Source organism: Ictidomys tridecemlineatus, chromosome 3, assembly GCF_052094955.1.
Source record: "Ictidomys tridecemlineatus isolate mIctTri1 chromosome 3, mIctTri1.hap1, whole genome shotgun sequence".
Lineage (NCBI taxonomy): Eukaryota > Metazoa > Chordata > Mammalia > Rodentia > Sciuridae > Ictidomys > Ictidomys tridecemlineatus.
Window position 1 is genome coordinate 55356562 of NC_135479.1, and position 20472 is coordinate 55377033.

Here is a 20472-nt window from a genome sequence, read left to right on the forward strand (position 1 = left end):
TGTTTTTTAAGAGTTGCCCACCCACATTGGGGAGGGCCATTTGCTTTACATACCAGTCCACCCATTTCATTGGCAACCTCTGGGAACACTTTTAAGACACAAGCAGAAATAATGTTTTATCAATTATTTGTATAATCATCCTGTAACCTAATCAAGTTGCTATAAAAAATGTAAACATCATAGTCAATGTTTTCTAATTTTAATTAGTTTCCTAATTTTTGCCCCTACTGCCAACTCAGTAAGACAAATATGCATCTCTAGCCTGTCACAGGAATGTCCCATTTCTAGGGAGCAGCTCCTACAGGCCAAGAACCTCCAATCAGGGTACACCTGACACAATCCCTTCCTGACACTGCAAATCTTTCCCACTCCTCTGCCTGCCAGCAAGTATCCCCCAAGCACAATCAATGGTGGATGCTCCCTCAACGGTAAACTTTGATTAAATAGCTTTGCAGCGTCTCACTTGGGTGGTCTTTGTTTATTTCCACACATGTCACTGAGATTTGGACTTGTGGCTTTCAGCAAGCAGCATTGTTTACTTGGATAAACATAGGTCCCAAGCAGATTGTGAGCTCAGAGGCCTGGAGAACTTCTATTCATGGCAGAGAGGCCTGCGAAGAGGAAACCAGTAAATGTTCCTCCCATGGAGCCTGGTTCTCAAATTTCAGCACACAGCAAAATTACCTGGAAGTGTTTTCAAAACACATTGGCTGAAACCTGAAATAGGAGATACACTGAGTCTCAAAAGAGAAGTGTCCATGAATCCTTGGAATGCAAGAAACCTGCCCACAAACCACTGGAAGGCAAAAGGAGAAACTCTTGAGAAACCTAGGCTATGTCCTTGCACCCACACCCTTGCCCACAGAGTGTATGTAGCATAATGCCAGGGGAAGGCATGAGCTCAAGGAAAGCTGGTGTGAAACTGTGTACCTCCACCCTGACTCTGCCTCTATTTCAACCCCCTTGTTGTGTCCCTCCATAAAAAAATTTGAACCCCAGACCAAGGCATTGCTTCTTACTTTAGAGATAACCTCAATTTTCCTTGAGTGAGTCTTCCTTGCTTTCCTAAATAAATCCCTGATTGTGTCCCTGATACATCCTTAAATTATTTTCTGGGATGTTTGTCAAGAATTTCCACTCATCCTGAGTCAAGGACCCCATCTCAGGACTTCTTGCAATTCTCCTCTGGTGACATACCCACTCCTCGAGTTTCCTTTTCAGGAGAGGTAGTTGGAGACTGAAAATTCACATTTCTCATCAGTTCTCAGGAGCTGCTATTGCTGCTGACTGCCCAGAACCACACTCTGAGAACCACGAGCGTAGGCCATGAGCAAAGCAGACCTGACCATTGTACCCCAGGGTTGCTTCAAGCTGGGATCAGCTTCCCACTCCAGAGCTCTTGCAAGTCCTTTCAATTTTGGCCTCTGAATCCGAAGGGATCTTAAAGCAGCAAGTGGAAGAAGAGGGAACTTAGTCTTCTCTTAGAGTCTCTGTCCCCTCTCCAGATTTATAAAGTAAGAATGTTTTTGAGCAGAGTGCATGCCTGTCATTCCAGCTACTCAGGAAGGCTGACAAGTTCAAGGCCAACCTGGGAAATGTAGCCAATCTCAAAATAAAAAATAAAAGGGCTGGGGTTGCATTTCAGGGTAGATGCCTCTGGTTTCAATTCCCAGTAACACACACACACACACACACACACACACACACACAAACACAAACACACACACAAAAAATGTCTGAAGAAACAAAGGAAGACTGGTAGAGGTAGAAAAACAGACGAAGACATGTTAAGTCAGAGAAAGAGAGGAAGGCTGAGGATATAGCCCAGTAGTAGAGGTACATGAGGCCCTGGTTTAATGCCATTAGAAATACCAGGGTACCACAAGGAATCACACAGGAGCTCAGAGGTAGCTTGGCAAGACCAGCTTTTCTTCTGCAGAAGGGTATGCTACCAAACAACTCTGGCAAGCAAGCACACCTGGTTGGCAGTCTGGCTATTTTATCCCTAAAGCAGAACTGCCCCTTGCTCTAATAGGAGGAACTCAGGGTTACTACCATCTACACAATTGGCCAATTTTATGTATTTATTTTTAAGCTTTTGAAAATTGGTTCTTTTTATTTATTCTTTTATATTTGTTTTATATATACACACACACATAAAATGTAAAAATATATGCATATATATTTAAAACTGTAAATGCATTAAGTATATATATTATTTAAAGAGGAAGACTATTATATTTTACACATTATATAATATATATATATAAATATATTATATATATATATAATATATTACATTTAAAAAAGAAGAAAGAGGGGAGTCAGCTCTCCCCATTAGTTTGGCCCTAAAGAGGGAAAAGCTTCCACTGGAATCACCTGAAGACCTTTTAACATACACCCAAGACTGGGACCCTGTCCCAGATAATGCTTCAGTTACACTAGGGCAAGAAACTAGTGATTTTCTTTTCTTTTTCCCCCATGCACTCTAGGACCTCGTGCATGCTAAGCATGTTCTACCACTGAGTGACAGTGGCAGTCCCTGTCAATATTTTAAAATATCCTCAGGCTATTTCAGGGTGCAGCTGCAGTAGAGAACCACTGGCATAGAGAGCAGCACCTTTAAGGTGCACTTATCCCTAACCCCTTGGAAAGCTCCTCTCCGTAGACAATGGTTTATTGCATCCTAGAAGCAAAATGACACCCCTCTACCTGACCACCACTGAGGTGTACATGATTATTTAGTCTTTTAACAATGCATATATGAATTCACTCACTTGTGCATTCACAAATGAGTACATACTTTACAAATTTATAAGCCCAGTGCCATCAGAAAGGCTGACTCCCTGGGCCTCTAAGAAGTGTAATTTCCTCCAAAATCAAAAGGACCATATCTAAGAGCTAAAGCTCACCCCAAAACCCAAGAATTCCACAATCACAAAGAGTCAAGAAGGTGTGTGTGTGCTTCTTAGTCTGCAGCGTTCCTTGTTCTGCCCACCCATATCCTGGGGTGAAAAATGGACAGTTACATTCTACAGATTATTATAATTAAGAAGTGTGTGGAACTCATTTTTAAAAATAGCTTCGTTGACTTTTCATAGCTTATTTTTTTGCAAAGACAAATATGGTGAAAAGCAAGTGAGGATTGTTATTGTTTAGCACGTTTAATTAAATAGGTCTTTCTTTCATCCTCCTGGGAATTAAACACTGAACAGTGGATAAACACAGGGAAACCTACCCGTATTAATTTCTGGTTTACTGCCTTTATTCAAAAGCAGGATGAGAAACAAGAGCTATGTGATCTGGAATCTTTGTGTATTAAGCAAAGCAGTGAAGGTCTACCCTTCACATCTCCTATGGGATTATGCCAGTTCGGTCCCCCCTTTTTATCTTATCTCTCTCTCCTGTCTCCTTGATGAACCCTGCCCCCTTACCAATTAACATCTGGAATTAAATTAAAACTTCTCTTTACTCGCCACTTACATCAGTTGTGACTCTTATTTAAGAAGGACAGAAAACATAACTGAAGCTGACCTACTGGGCAGAGAATGTCTTGATCTGTCCAGAGGGTGCGCTGGATCTATTATTGTTCCAACGTCACTGGCACCTATTTTCTTTCATTCTTTCTTTCTGTTTTTGTTCCTTTTAGCTATACATAGCAGTAGAATGTATTTTGATATAGTATACATAAAGTACAACTTCCCATTCATCTGGTGGGACGTGATGTGGAATTACATGGGTTGTGTATTCCTATATGAACATAAGAAAGTAATGTCCAATTCCTTCTACTGTCTTTCCTGTTCCCATTCTCCCTTCCTTCCCTTCAATTCCCCTTTGTCTAATCCAAAGTAGTTCTATTCTTCCTTAACCCCCAATTATTGTGTTAGCATTTGCATATCTCTCTGATATGCATCAGAAAGGCTAACTCCCTAGGCCTCTAAGAAGTCTAATTTCCTCCAAAATCAAAAGGAACATATCTAAGAGCTAAAGCTCATCCCGAAACCCAAGAATTCCACAATCACAAAGAGTCATCTCTTGGTTCCATTTCCATTGTCTTGATTCCATTTCCAGATAGTTCTTCCCTTTGTGGAGCCTGGATGCCTGCATGATGAGTTTTGTCTTTCATCCTCCTTGGTTGGAGTCCAGGAGAACATAGGAAGTTCTTGTTTACCTCAGCAATCCAACTGAGACTCAGGTCTTGACTACTGAGCTGCTGGAATCACATGCCATCACCGGCCCGATGACTTAAGACCAGGACACTGAACACACAGAGCTCAGGCCAAGTCACATCATGAGGCATAGAGTTGGGAGTTGAGCACAACATTAGTACCTGGACTGGGAATGGAGTGGAAGGGTGTTAGGGTTTGGCTCCTATCTGAGATAGTGCAGGAACACTCAGAGGTGACATTAGGTTATGAGAGGTATAACCTAATAAATGGCTTCATCTACTGATATGGATTAACTTGGTTGCAACTGTAAGTAAGTAGGATGTTGCTGGAGGGGGTGGGTCACTGGGGACATGACATTTGGGTTTATATTTTGTCTCTGGAGTGTGCAGCCCTCTCTCTCTGCTTCCTTGTTCCCATGGTCTGAGCTACTTTTCTCTTTCACATCCTTCCGCCATGATGTCCTGCCATGATGTTGGGCCCTGAACTATGAATTTGGAAGCTATGGATTGACACCTCAGGGAAAATAAATGTTTCCCTCCTCTAAAATTATTCTTGTCATGTATTTTTTTAATTGCAATGGTGAAAAAGCTGATTAAAAAAAAAGGAGAGTCCAAGAGGTGGAAGTAGTCCCCCCCCAAAAAAAAATAGTGAACAGTCACAAAAAGAGCAGGTAGAGTCCTGTTTTATAGCAAAGGACATCTTGAGGTTTACTTAATGAAACAGACTGCTCTATACCTTCCCTTGCTGGAGTCTTTACCCATCAAAAGATTTGGTAGTTGCTAATCAAGCTGTTTTTGATAAAGAGTTAGATGTTTTAGGCTTTAGGGCCAAATAATTCCTGTAAAGTTACAACTATTCAACTGTGCACTCTGTGAAGAAATAAATAACACCATAGACAATACATAAAGAAGTGGGCTGTGTTTCAATAGAACTGTATTTGCAATAACAAGCAGTGAGTTGAATTTTCTGATTCCTGATGTCAATCATGGGAGCTAAAGTAACACTTCATCCTGTCCTATCCTCTAGTTTAACCCTAGCCCATACTCCAGATCCTCACTGTCCTTGCACAATTCGAAACAGAAAAACAGAAATGGTATAAACAATGGAACTTAGCTGGGTATGGTTCATGCCTGTAATGCTAGCTGAGGCAGAAGGATTAGAAGTTCAAGGCCAGCCTCAGCAACTTAGTGAAAGCCTGCCTCAAAACAAAATTAAAAGGGCTGGAGGTATAGCCCACTGGTACAGTGAGAGAAAGAGCCTACCTAGCATGTACAAGGTCCTGGTTTCAATTCCCAGTTCTGACAAAAAAAAAAAAAAAAAAAAAAACCCTGCAAAACTAAATACAGATTGGGTTCTGGTAAGTATATACTAGTAGACAATAAATAGTTGTATCAGCATATGGAGAAGGTACATATTCCGTAGCCACAAAAGTCACATTTAAGAACCAAGAGTGACAGCTTGAGAGACTAAACAAATGGATTTTATTTATTTATTTATTTGTTTGTTTGTTTGTCTGTTTGTTTTTGGACTTTACCACTGAGCTACATCCCTAGTCTTTTTTATTTTTATTTTTTTATTTTGAGACTGGGTCTCACTAAATTGCCTAGGCTGGTCTCAAACTTGCGATCCTCCTGCCTCAGCCTCCTTCATCACGGAGATCACAGGCATGTGGCTCAGGCTTGACTCTTAATTTCAGTGTGTTCCATATTTCTCTCCTTGGTTCCTCAACCCCTCTCCCCAAGTCAGGAAAAGCTCTCATTTTTGTAAGGAAGTCTGCTTATCATAGGGCCCTGCATTCTTATCCAATCTATGATTTAGCAAATAAACTCTAACCTCCAGTCCTCTATATTCAACTGCAACAGACAAGCACAACAATGTAAACCTTTTCTCCCTCTAAGTGCTTGGCTATTGCAATATATGGAAATAAACAGCATGGCTTTCATTGCTATTGTCTCTGCTATATGTCTAAAAACTGTTCAGAGTCGACGGACTGCTTTAGGCTATATCCACACTCCCCTGAGGCATTAAGTGTTGCTAATTCACTGAGTGGATGGCCAAAGGATAGCACACAGAAATGGGAATGAAAAAACCACAATTAGTATTTCAAAATGTATTGTCTACTTGTAATTGTTAGCACATTCTATCAGTTTACATCACCAGATCCAAAAATACAAATGATAATAACCCAAGATTCCATAGAATAAATTCATACCAGGAGAGATTTTAAAAGGAGAAGACCAGAGGATGTAAGGCAGATGCCTACGCAACACCAATATTGAAATAAGTCTAGAGACGGTCAAAGAGAATGGGGGCAGAAAAACTAAGTGTGCTTGTCATAAAGTCAAAAGAAGAAGATGTTTCCACATGAATCAGGAGTCAAATAGGAACGGAGCCAAGAATTTAAGTAAGATAAAGAGCACTGCCTATTAGATTTGATGACAAAGAAATCACCAGTAATAGACTTAATCATGAAATTTAATTGTCAAGATGTTTGAATGTAATTTTACAAGTAAAATGAATTATGAGAGTTTAAGTGAGTAATAATACAATTATTTTCATAACCAGAATGAATTTCCCTGTAACATTCAGATTACGTGAGATGACATATTTCCTTTTTATTTATTTTTGAGAGTGAGTTACATGAACACAAAAAAATACATAATATATGTCTACAGCTTAAGAAGAATGATAAAGATGAAGACCCACAAGCTAGGTCAAGAAATAAAACATTACTAAAACCTAGAAATTTAAAAGGCCTGCGTGCCCTTCACAATCTATGTTTCTTTGAAATCTGTGTTTTGTGAAATCATTTCCTTATTCATGTTTACATTACTACTTATGTATGCCCCCTCTAACAAAATATTATTCATTTTATTTGGATTAAAACCTTAGTAAATATAACACTGAATGTATTCTTCTGCAGCTTGCCTTTTTTATTCAATATTCTGCTTTTAAGATTCATCCATATTGATGTACAGGACTACCATTTTCACTGCTGTAGGGTATCTTATCCTATGAATAATACATAATTTATTTATCCATCCTTCTACTGATAGACACTTGGTTTGCTTCCCATTATTTTGTCTCATTATTAACAATATAAGTATTAGTGTTCTTATGCATGTCTCCTAGATGGAGTCACAGGTAATCTCCTTCTACACATATATACATCTCCCCATTCATGTCTGATGTCCTTGTTTAGTGACATTAAGGATAACTTCAAGGAGACTATCTTAATAATGAATGGATGTTCTTTGAATTAGTATTTCATCATTATTTTGAAATATTTGATATGGAAAGATTGGCTTCGATTCAATGTCCATTAGCAGCATCACAAGAAATTTCAACATAACATTTGTCAAAGAAGAAAAGAACAGTCGGTTAGATTCTGTGTATAATGATGTCAACTGCTAATTTTTGAACAATTGTAAAAAGGGCTTTAAATTTTGCATTACTTCCTGTGTGAACAAACTTCTTGCCATTGTTGACCATTCAGAATCTCAGAATCTAAAGAGCTTATTATTAAACGTCTTGAGCAGGCAGTTATTTCAAGCAAAAATTCTGATTTTACAAAATGGTATGCTCCTGGAAACAAGTTCAAGCTCCTAATTTTTAAAAATGTAAATTATTTAATCTGAACATCTTACGCAAATTCAATACTGTCCTTAATGTCTTTGTCCTTAATGCCAGCCTCTGAGATGTCACCCTGATTCTTGCCCTCTGCCATTCACATCATTGTGTAGTTCCCTCTCTCACTGCCAAGGGCAAACTTCCGTAACTCAAAGGGTTATGGCAGAAATGACAGTGCGTGACTTCCAAAGCTAAGTCATAAGAGACACTGTGGCTTCTTTTTCTTCTCAATCCACTTGGTCTGGGGGAACCAGATGTAATGTTAGGAGGACACTCTTGCCCTCTTGCATGCTGAGAACTTGAAGCATCCTGCCAAACAACTACTCTGACCGGCTAGCCACGAGAGTGAGTCATCTTGCAAGTGGCTTCTCCAAGCCCACTCAAATCTTCAAATGATGTAGCCCCTGGTGACATCTGCAATATCATAAAAGACCCTAAGCCACAACCACCCACCTAAACTGCTCCAACATTCCTGATCCATCATAAACCCTGCGAGGTGATAAATGTATATTGGTATTTAAGCTGCTAAATTTTGGTATCATTTGTTTCACAGCAATAGATAATTGATATATTTTTTTGCTTTATGATTCTTATCATAATTATACAATGTAAGGAAAATAACTATTTTCAATAAATCCTATAGAGATGTCTCCCCTAAATAATCTTACAAAATGGAGAGATATCCTATGGAGGAAAACAAAAAATAAAAACTGGGATTGCAATGTTGAGGAGCCTTCAACCTTAGACAGACATCTTCAGGCGATCTTCATGGGCTCTTTCGTTTTAATTTTTTGTATGTTGGAGCAAGGGGACAAAGGAAATGAAAAAAGCCACACGGGGATGGCACAGATTTTATTTGAAGGATTTATTGAAAGTGAATGATCCCCACTTCATTCTGCATACCAAGCATCAGGGAGACTGACATATTTGGAGGCTCTAGGTATCAAAATGATAATGATGCTCCCTATGTGCAAGAAAAAAAAAGAAACTATATAAAATTATATATGTAAGATGCCTCTGACATTTCCATTTTTTTTTCCTGAAGCTTTTTTGAAGTATCAACAATTAAATTCTTTTTCAAAATAATGTTAGTGCCCCACTTTGTCCCTTTCTTCATAATTGGCCCGATTATTGTTTAATCAAGCAATGATAAAACAGTCTTTACAGACATAAAGATTCATTTTTGAAAGTGAAGATTTTTTATCACAGCAATGCCTGTGTCCCAGTTATTATGAAATCAATCATTTCACCTTCTAGGCAGTGGTGTTTTCCTGAGGGGCTCTTGTTAGCCAAGCTGCCTTTGATAAGTGCTATTCTGTTAATACTCCTTTGAAGCCTATTATAAACATCTACTTTACCAGAAACTCTGCAGTCCCTGGGAAGTTACAAAAATCAGAGTGGAGGGACCGAAGGAGCTCCTTACAAATCTGCAGGCCTCGTGCTGACTCACTTGTCCATTTCTTTGGTACCCATATACCCTAATCGTCCATGCATATAAAGGGCCAAGCTCTTTATCCTGTTCATGGAGAAGAAATCAGCAGATGACAATTGCTAATTCTAAGGTTAGGAAAGACTCTTCACGCTATTTCTTTTTGGAGATAAGTTTTGCATATAGGACAGGATGAGGAGGCTCTGAACATCTTTCAGATTTACAAGAGCTTCACTACATATAAGAAGAACTGATTGGGGTCCTTGCCTATGGAAATAAAGGGGATCTCAGATTATGATTACTCTTTTGGCAGATGAAGCATGTGCCTAAAACACAGGCAAAGAAAGACACTGAAAAGTAAACTTAAAAAAAAAAACCTGATATTATGGAGCTGGAGTTGTGGCTCAGTGGTAGAACACATGTAAGGCACTGGGTTCGATCCTCAGCACCACATAAAAATAAATAAATATATTTTTAAAAACCTGATATTAAAAGTTTCAAGCTGAGCTTCCCAACATGATAATGATTAGCCACGTTTGCCTATTTATCTTCAAATAAAATTTCAATTCATCAGTGGCACCAATGTACTTCATGTCCCTTATGGCACACCTGTGGCTAGAACAAATATGGAGTGCTTCCATCATTGCAGAAAGTTGTATTGGACTAGTATTGTCATAAAGTATTTAGTTATCATCGTGAGAAATAAATTTTAAAAATTCACTGAATTTCTTTACATCTACATTATGATTTGGCACTGTGTTTAAGTTTTCTAGATTACATATTTAGGATACAGATAAGAGAATCATACTGTTTGCAGCGTCTGGAGACCTCTGAAGAACTGAATCTGACCTTAGCCAAAAGGATCCTTAAAATGTCCTATCATTCTATCTATATATGGGACACCGATAAAAAACCTATAAAAAGCTCAATTTAAGGTTTTTAGGTTTTATAGGTTTCTTACATATAAGACGATGGGATATGAATAAACAGTATTTGTATGTTTGACCTCTTATCCATGCACCCGACCAATAAGCCATGGCCCTCCACAGTCACCCTTTAGCACCTCCAAGCCACCAAACCCGCAATTCACTAGGGGCCTAGGCTCGTTTCCTAGCAACAGCGACGCGTCCCCGCCCATTCCCGCGGCTCCCCGCCTACCTTATTAGCCTGGAAGGGGCGGGTCTAGGAGCCCTGTGCCCAATAGGAGGGGAGCAGAGGAGGGAAGTCCTGGCCGCGTCCCCGTCGCTAGGGAAACCGATGCAGCTGGAGGCCGCGCGCGATGCCGAGCGCGGAGGAGCGGGCCGCGCTCGCAGCGGAGAACGCGGACCCGGAACCCTGCGCCGACCTGAGACTGCGTCTCCTAGGGGCCTGCGTGGCTCAGAGCCTGCGGCCGGTGGCGGGAGCCTGGGAGCGCTGCTCAGGGACGGCTGAAGCGGAGCAGCTGCTCCAGGCCTTCCTGGGGCGCGATGCTGCGGAGGAGCCGCGGCCGCTGCTGGTGGTGCGGCCTGGGCCCGGGGGCCTGGTGGTGCGACCCGGGTTGGACGCGGGACCCGAGTCTGGCCCTGCCCGTGCTAAGGGGCTTTTTTTCCTGCGCACCAGACCCGAGCCTCCAGGGCCCCACAGCCTCCGCGGCGCTGTGCTCTGCGGGGACCTGCCCGCGGCGCCTCTGGAGCACCTGGCTGCGCTGTTCTCCGAGGTGAGGGTGGGTTGGTGGCCCCGCTCTGGCTGAAACTGGGGTGGGGGAGGGGGAGGAGCCGAGAGGGACGGAGGCGGGGCCATAGGGGGAGGGGCGAAGCTGCAGGGGAGGGCTAAGGGGCGGGGTCATAGGTAGAGGCGCCAGGCCAGGGCTGGAGCCCTGACCAGGAGCTCGATTCTGGAATGAGGAAGGAAAATGGGGGCTGAGGCAGAGTGGGAGAGGAAGGGCTGGAGCTGGATGGAAACTAAAATCAGGAGAAGACATGGTAGGCGTGGATGGGATGGGTGAGCTGTAAGACGGGAGCCAGAGGAAGTCTTGAGTGGAGGCCAAGCCAGAGCTGAACGCGAAGGGGCTGACTTGAGTTCAGGTCCCAGTTCAAGCCAAAGTGGAGAAGAGGCCCGAATCTGAAGTGTGCCCGAGTCCTGACCGGTTTTTAAGTCAAATTTTTTTAATCCCTTCTGTAAATCAGGAAGGGCTGAGGACAGGAAGTGGTGAATAAGGGGGCATTTCTAATGCACCCGAGGAATGAAAAGCAAAGTTTTTACTTTTGCATAGGAGTTTAGACGGAGGTGTCGGTTTCGATTTTCACCTCATTCATTCACACACAATCATTTGCCAAAAGCCATCCCTGTGCCCACAGAAGTTTGAGCATCCTTTTGCAGATGCCCAGAAGGCATTTTGGAGGGATCTGTGTGGAATTCAGGGAGGAAGGTGGAGGTGTGGATTATGCTGGGTGGCACTGTACTGGAGCCCTGGAGAATGCAGGAGGTTTCATGGGAGTGCTCAGAAAGGATTCTTGGGCCACTTAGACCTTCTGGAATGGGAGCCAATTTCCTTGCCAGTTGGACACGTGTGCTTCTGGAGACTAACGCTCTGGGTCCTGCCAATTGTGAAACAAGTGTGTACAGAGAACCAGTTAGATGTTATGGGAATACCAAATAGTAGAAGACAAGTTCCCATCCGTGAAATGCTTAAAAAGCCAAAACATGTAATTAATCATATATTCTAAATATTTAAAACTGTTTTGACTGGGGTGAGGGTAGAGCTCCCCTAAAAGTTGTCCCAGGGCTGGAGCCAAGCCCTGGATGTGACATCAGGTGTTAGTTAGCTCCTTAGTTGGCTTATCATGAGGCTGTGAGGAAAGAGAATTCCAGGAAATGGGCAGGATGGGTAGAAGAGCTCTCAGAGGATTCAAGGAAGCTAGTCTTATCAGTAGTGTGAAAGCATTTTTTCATCACAATGGTCTTATCACTGTACATTTTCCAAACACTATCTCCACATAAGTCCAAGCTTGGGTCAAGTCCCCTAATGAATGATGTTAGAAAGTGTCCTCGGGTTCAGAAAAGAGAGGTATGCATAGTCTGAGAAGCACTCTTGGCCTTAAGTGTTGAACTGGCTCCTGAACAAGGAGAAGGATCAGGGTAAGTAAGGATCAAGGTAACTTTCAAGGTATGAGGACAGTTGAACAAAGATTCAGAGACAGGACAAACTAGTGCATTTGGGGGACAGTGTGCCCATCTCAGAGCTGTGTTGTGGCTAAGGAAATACAGTCCAGTAAGCAAAAGTAATTTTAAAATAATTCAAATCCTCACATATTCAAGATTTTTTCTTGGTGCATTGAAAAGGATTGGAGACAAATTGAATATTCTTCATTTGGAAGCTGGGTGAATGAATTATAGTCCATTTATACAGTGAAATATGTTGGAGCTGTTAAAAAGAATGATTTGATATAGAACACCCCCTTAAGGTAATGCTTTTAATTTTGGTGTAAAACCCACATAACAGAATTCTTTCTCCTAACAATTTCCAAGTATACAGTACAATATGGTCAAGCTTATAGAGCAGATCCCCAGATTCTCCCATGTAGCATGACTGAAACCCTTCATGTACCAAACAATTCCAGCATCCCCTTTCTCCTGCTCTTGGCAAACACCATTGTACTGCCTGTCTCTGAATTTGGCTACTCTAGGCATCTAAGTGGAATTGTGCAGTATTTGTCCTTTTGTAACTGGTTTCTTTCACTCAGGCTAATGCCTTCAAGGTTCATCTCTATTATCACATATGGCAGGAATTTCTTTTTTTTTAAGCTGAATAATATTCGGTTGTATGTATATACCACATTTTATTCATTTATTCATTCCTCTGGGATACCTAGTTCACTTTCATCTCGACTATTCTGAGTAATGCTGCAATATAAGATAACTGTTTAAACAGGTCCGGAATTACATATATATATGCCACCATTTATGTTAAAAAGAGGAGTGAAGATTCTAGAAAGGGTAGAAGGGAGGGGGGGAGGGGGAAAGGAAGGGAAGAAAGGGGGAGGGAAGGAGGGAGGACCCTCTTTAATAAAGTGATCCATAGTCTAGGGGATCTGAGTGGTTGAAGTACAGGAGTAGGTAGAAGCTATATTTTTCACTTTAAAAGCTTTTGTATCTTTTAAAATTTGCACGATGTGAATGTATTATCTATTTAAAATTTAAAATAAAGTAATTTATTTTTAAAATCACTCAGTCCTTTACTTGCATTTTTCAAAAGCTAAGATAGGCATCCTCAGTTCATTCAACCCTCTGTCCTCCCTTCCACCTCTGTTATATAACCTGTAGCTGATCCAGTGTCATTGGAAAGTGATGCTCACCCCTCCCATCCGCTGAGTCCCCTTCCCTTCTCCCTGCCTGGTGGCCCTCCAGTCCACTTGCTCTCCTCTGTCTCAACCACTAAAGCCAAAGAACCCACCTGTCTGAGAGAAGTCTCCCTGCCGTGTGCGTGCGTGTGTGTGTGTGTGTGTGTGTGTGTGTGTGTGTGTGTGTGTTGGTGTTTTAGGGAGGCGTTGACAAGAACAACAAGCTATAATTTCAGCATTATTTTCATCCCATTACACAGGTATGAAATAAAAAGGAAAACTCATCTCAGAACCATTTGAAGGAGCAATTAACAGAATTTAGTAACTAGTTTCCCTAATTCTTTCTCCCTCCTGCCAACCACTTGATGCCCGGCTGCCAGGTTTTTTTTTTTCTATTTTTCTGAGACATGGCTGCCTCTTTGAATTTCTGTGTTTTGGAGAGTGAGTGAGGAATTTGAAGTCTGAAGGGCCGGTGTTCAAACCCCAGTTCTGTCCCAGTCAGCTCTAGGATGTGAGTGGATTAACCCAGCCATCAGACCTACACTGTCTCATAGTGTTGTCTTGGTCTTAATATCCTAGGACACCTGAAACAGAGTGCATCACACGTAGGTGTTCTGTAAAGGACGAGAATCACTGTCCCTCTGTGTCCCATTCACAATCCTCAGATCCTTATTACCTTGCTGTGGCCCAGATAGGCTCTCCCCAGGGCATTCAGCTGAATTTCCCCCCAGGGCTCTTCTTCCTGTGAGCCTGGAGGTAGAATGGCTTCTCCATTCAGGTTGATAAACCTCCAGTTTGGATTTCTTAACATCAGGGTCACCCATTTTGACCTCATATCCTGGGTTAATGACACTGTCCTCATTTCTCCATGACTTTGACTCCTGGATCATGTGACTCTCCCCAACACTGCTGTTCCAAACATGTGATTATTTCCATAGACATATAAAGGATCCTTCCAATAACTTGGCCTCTGTGGCTTCCTAGTTCCTTTCTCCTCCTGTGATCCTGCCCTTTCTAGCTTCAGTGCCCCTCCCCTGGCCATTCCCAGGCCCTGTATTACCATTTAATCGCCACTGTCAGGATCCAATTCCATGGGCCTCCTTCTCTGGTCACTATCCCTGCCTTTCCCCTTTTCATGCTCTGGCTACAAACAACCCCTGACCTTGCCAGGACTTCCAGGGCATGGGCTTGTACATTTTCCAAACACTATCTCCACATAAGTCCAAGCTTGGGTCAGGTCTCCTATTCCACTATCCCACATTGTGTCCTTTTCCCTGGCTAGCTTGAGAGTCATACTCCATCCTTTCCACTATTCCCCTGCATTGCTTCCTGACTTCTTCCTCACTGTGAAATCCAGCCCTCTGCACACTCCACACCTGCACCATGAAAGCTGTGTGGGGCTAGGGAAAACCAAGTGGCTCCACTTGACATTCTTGACCTTGAACCCCTCGTAGGCCTTTCTGCTTCCCAGAGGAAGACATCCTATTTGTTTTTCTATTCCAGCTATTTCCCTACTCTTATGAATCACTATTTCATAGCTTTCTTTTATCTACCTTCCAACAGCCTGAAGCTCCTCTTTTAACCTCCCTCTAATGATGCTCTTGACTCTTTCTTTAACAGACAAGGAAAATGCCCATGCTAGTACCTTCTGCTTCCCTTTTCGTTGCTACAAGCAGACTTTGATGCCAACCCTAAGATTAAAACAGTCATTTTTTGCCCTGAATCCTACTCTCATAATTCCCTCCCACCCTTCCATTCTTATTTTTCCCCTTTCTACGAGTTACTCTTCATCAAACAAAGATCCTATTTCCCTCGTCATCTGCCACCCTATTTCTATCATTCCATTTACAGCCAGACTTCTGGAATATGTGTCTCTTCTTGCTGTGTCCCTATCTTTTCCTGTTTTGTCACATACCCATCAGACTTTTACTCCCGTGCTTCCCAGAGGAGGAATAAAAGACCTTGACAATGATTCCAGTCATCTCCTCTTGGCCAAATCACATGGCCATTCATCAGTCTTCACTCTGTTTGACTGGTGAGCAGCATTTATCACTGCTCATGATTGATCTCTTCTCCCAAAAGCACTTTCTTCATTTGCCTTCCAGGACACCAGTCTTCAGATTTGTGGCTATCACCATGACTATGCCTTCTCAGTTTCCTCTGATGGTGGCCCCTCTTTGTTTCCTCCTCCTCCTCTTCTTCTTCTCTTCCTCCTCCTCCTCCCTCTTCTTATTTGCAAGAGCTATTTTTAAATTTTTTTTCATTTTTATTGGTACATTATAAATATATACAGTGGTGGAATTAGTTGTTATATATTTGTACATGCACACAACACAACAATATAATTTGCTCTGTTTCATTCCCCAGTATATCCCCTTTCCCTCTCCTCTTCCCTCCCACAGCTCCCCTCTTTCTACTGGTCTCCTTTCCATTTTCAAGATGTCTTACCAACTAGCCCCATTTTTCCTCTAGCTTCCACAAATGAGATAAAACATATGACACTTAACTTTTTTAGTTTGACATACCTAACAAAATGTTCTCAAGTTCCATCCATTTTCCTGCAAATGACATAATATATCATTCTTTAGATAGATCATTAAATATATGTAATAATGAATATATCATTCTATAGATATATATATAACATGTTATATAGATGTTGACCGATGCCCAGTCTGGTTTCCATAATAATTTGGCTAATGTGAGTTGTGCTGCTATAAAAAATGGATATGCTTGTATCACTATAGTAGGATGACTTTAATTCTTTAGAATAAGTACCAAGGAGTGTATAGTGAGTCAAATGGTGGACCCCATCCTAGTCTTTAGAGGGACCTCTATACTGATTTCCATAGTGGTTGTACTACCATTTACATTCTTCCCAACTTCTTAACATTTAGGACTTTGGGGCTCATTCCTTATACATTCTCTGTCTCTCTGTCTCTGTCTCTCTTGATAGTCTTTATTTATATATGTATTTATATATATTATATATATGTATATATATAAATATAAGTATATATATTATATATGTATATATGGGTGCATATACACCTCTTTAGTTGCTATGCACACATGTGTACACACATAAACATATGTGTGTGTCTTCTTTTCCCTAAGGAGTCTTGATTTCAAATTTTTGTAAGCCATCTGTTTGTGACAGCACCCGGGTTTGTTATCACCAGCCTTTTCTTCCCCTCTGAGCCCCCACCAGCATTTCCTATTGCCTATTAAACATCATCTCCTTGAAGTCTGGTGAATAACTTAAAGTTTCATCATGTTCCAGTGCACCCTCCTGGTCCTCTCTTGACCCTGACACTTGACCCTGACGCTTCCTCCCATTCGTTCTTGGCAACCCCATTCTGCCCTTTGCTCAAGCCCCAAGTCTTGGAGCCATGCTGGCTGCTCTTTGTCCCTCACATTCCCCAAACCAGTTCATAAGACTTCACATTGGCTCTACCTTCAACAAGGGCACAGAATCAGATCATTTCTGACCACCTTGGCTATCACCCCGCGCCAAGCCACCATCTTCTGTATTATAGTCCTATCTTCTTCACTGACCTCCTTTGTCACTTTTGCTTCCTAGGGTCCAATCTTGTCACAGTAGTAGAGTGACACTACTAAAAAGTGTCAGATCATGTCACTCCTTTGTTCAAAGCCTGTCAGTGATGTTCATTTCTCTGAGAGTTAAAGAAAAATTAAATAAAAATTCTACAGGCAAGGCTGTATGTGGTTTGTTCCCCTTTATCACTCCTATTCTTGCTTACCTGTCCCAGTTTCTCTGGTTTCCACACTTTTCCTTGATTCTATCAGGAATATTCCCACCTCAGGGCCTCTGCACTGCCTGTACCTTCTACCTGCCATGTACTTCCCCCAAGGATCTGCAGAGCACTCTCCCTTAGCCCTACCTTTATTGAATGTTATCTTCTCACTGAGGCCTACACTGACATCTCCTCCACTTCAGACTTTTCATCTACCTCCCAGGTTTTATTTTTAGTCGTAGAGCACATTGCTTATGGACTTTCTCTTCCCTGGAACATAAACTTCATGAGGTCAGGAACATTCATCTATTTTGTTCAGTGATGCATCCTTCTAGCACATAGTAAATGCACTAGCACATAGATGCATCCTCCTAGCACCTAGAACAGAACTAGCACATGATAAATGAATGAATGAGTAGATTTCCATTTCATAGACAGTTCACATTTATCATTTTCCCATCACTCTGAGCTCTCCAAAATCCAACCCAAGATAGGCGTGGTGACGCCCACCTATAATCCCTGTGGCTAGGGAGGCTGAGGCAGGAAGATCTCAAGTTCAGAGTCAGTAAAAGCAAGGTGCTAAACAACTCAGTGAGACCCCATCTCTAAATAAAAAGCCCAAAATAGGGCTGGGGATGTGGCTCAGTGGTCGAATGCCCCTGAGTTCAATCCCTAGTAACCCCTCCCCACCAAAACTCCAACCCAAGTCTGAATTCATAAAGCTGTATGTGATGCTCCCTAAATGCCAGACCCTAGGAAGAACTGTGGATATATAAGATTCATATGAGATAGAGTCCCTGCCTTTGAGATCCTAGAAAAAAATTCAGTTCATCTTCTTTCCTTCTTAGGCTGTCTGTCCTGGGCCCAAATGGTTTTTCTCAGCATCAGTGTCATAGATCTTAGTGTACAACTTTATATTTTTGCTTTCTGATGTCTCAGTGCACCTGTCATGCGTCCTCATCTCAATGAATGTTTCTAGAAAGACCAGGCAGGAACCACCATCATCTGGAATGTAACATGCTGGCTCTATCTGTTCTGTTTGGCAGCTCCCAGGACTTACTGGTTGCATGCAGAACCAAACCATGCACCTGCATCCTACTTCCTTTTCATCCTTTACTCCTGCCCATCATGATGCTTGTCTTTCTAGCCTTTCCTTTCTACTCCCTGGGAGATTTTTACAGGCTAGAGCTTCCTCATGCATTTAATGGACAACTCTCTAAGTTGCTAGAGATAGAAACTCAATTTAAGTTCAGAAACTTCAGAAGCAGCTTGATTCTGGAATTTGAAACCATCCTCAGGATGTGGTTTTCTCTCCATCTATAAATTCCCTCTGCTTTTTATTGGCTTTATCCTAAGTCTCCGCATGGGTAACAAGATGACCACCCAAAGCTCTAGACTAGGAGAAAAGAGAAGGTGTCTCTTCCTTGAAAAGTTGAAATAAGACTTTGACCTACTCTCCCTGCCTCAGAGTGGGTTCCATATCCACCTGTAGATTTAGGGACTGGTATTTAAAAAAGAGGAACTCTGTTGGGTGGCCAAAATCAGCTAATGTTCACCCTAAGATAGATTCAAGATCCTCAACTTTGCTTACTTTTTAAAAGTCCCCCTGGTACCCCACTGTAAATAGATGGCCGTTTTTACCTACATTAGTCCTTTAATTTAATCAATTTTATTTATTTATTTATCTATCTATTTATTTATTTATTTAGCTTCTGACCTTTGGAATTATTACATTCAGCTTCTATTCACCATGTTGACAAGGAAGGGATTCCTGCCTCAGGATAATAGTGATGGCCAAACCCAAAACACCCCAGCTTGGTGCAGTGGTACACACCTATAATCCCAGCTACTCAGGATGCAGAGGCAGGAGGATCACAATTTCCAGGCTAGCCTGGGCAACTTAGCAAGACCCGGCATCAAAAAAAAAAAATTTTTTTTTTCTTTAATGGTTGGATTGTAGCTCAGTGGTAGAGCATCCCTGGTCTAATTCCCAGTACAAAAAAAAAAAAAATACACCCACGATAGCATAATGACACGGGCAGCAGTTTATTAGTCACAATACTCACAGTCTAAAGGAGGGGGAGAACACTGTACCAGGCAGAGCTGCTGCAGAGCTGCATGGAGGTTCACTTGGAAACCGAGTGAACAACCAGGGGTTGTGGGAGGAACACTTAGTAGTATCCAGGAGGAGTGGTGTCCCCTGGTTCCCGTGGGAGGATGTGATGGGCTGCTTTGAATAGTTCCCCCCGCTCGCAGGGACCTGAAGCCTGCAACTCAGGAATGGATAGGCACTGTGCCTGGTCCTCATCCAGGTTGTTTAGCTCCAGGGTCTTACCTACGGGAGCAGCATGGGGAAGAAAACTTGTGGGTAAGCAAATTTGAGGTCCTCCTGATTTTACCAGATGTCAAAGCCCCACAAAATTCTGGACTTTAGAATTAGGCCTTTTGGCACAGTGACCTGCCAAAGGTTGAATAGAGCTTTGTGGACCTTGTTCAGAATAGTCTTTTAAAGTCTCAGAAATGGAAGGCCTGCCTTTCTTCCCTGCGTCCCTCTGTTACAGGTTGTCATTCCTGTCCTGGCCAATGAGAAGAACCACCTGGACTGGCCCCACATGGTATGTCAAGATGTCCGGCAGCACGCCCACATCCTCCAGTGGGACCTCCTGGTCATCCTTGAGCAAGTCAAGGGGAAAACTTTGCTGCCTCTTCCGGTGGGCTCCGAAAAACTGAAGTTTGTGGATTCAGGAAGTGAGACCAAGTAAGTCCCTCCAGCCAGGCCACATGGGCCTCTGAGACTTGAGGGAAGCTGGTTTCTCTGAAGGTTTTCTTTGAATGACTTTTTGGTTCCTAACTCTGCACAACTCCTTCTGCACTTAAGTGTACCCTGCTCCCTTTGGCAACATCCTCAGATTCCCTGTTTGTGCTGATTACTTCCTTTGCCTCCATCCCTCAGCCTGAGATCTTTTAAAGCTACGGCAACGTTGCCTTCTTTCCATTTAGAATCATTTGGGGGTTCAGAGTACACTGATTTCAGTACTGCCCTTATCAAGAAAGCAGCTTCTCGTGGCTGCAGACCCAGGTCCAGTCTGGGAGGCCGTCCCCTGCTCCCTGTTTGCTCAGCCCCTGATATCACAGAACCAACGGTGGCAGCTCTTGTTATAGTCCCA

General features: G+C 42.2%; 1 protein-coding gene and 1 long non-coding RNA gene across 3 annotated transcripts in view; one reads left to right on the plus strand and one right to left on the minus strand.

The window, feature by feature from the left end:
- LOC120884199 (uncharacterized) overlaps positions 1-10599 on the minus strand; it is a 218645-nt gene extending 208046 nt beyond the window's left edge. The window contains exon 1 of the long non-coding RNA XR_013436335.1: positions 10387-10599. This is a non-coding gene — a long non-coding RNA (uncharacterized LOC120884199). The remainder of the gene's footprint in view (positions 1-10386) is intronic.
- Dnah9 (dynein axonemal heavy chain 9) overlaps positions 10456-20472 on the plus strand; it is a 331866-nt gene continuing 321849 nt past the window's right edge. Inside the window, exons 1-2 of one of the 2 annotated variants that reach the window (XM_040269453.2) lie at positions 10456-10924; positions 19867-20063. In XM_040269453.2, the coding sequence (XP_040125387.2) occupies positions 10508-10924; positions 19867-20063 (614 nt within the window). In that variant the 5' untranslated portion in view covers positions 10456-10507. The remainder of the gene's footprint in view (positions 10925-19866; positions 20064-20472) is intronic. The other variant, XM_005332884.4, reaches the window with a different exon arrangement.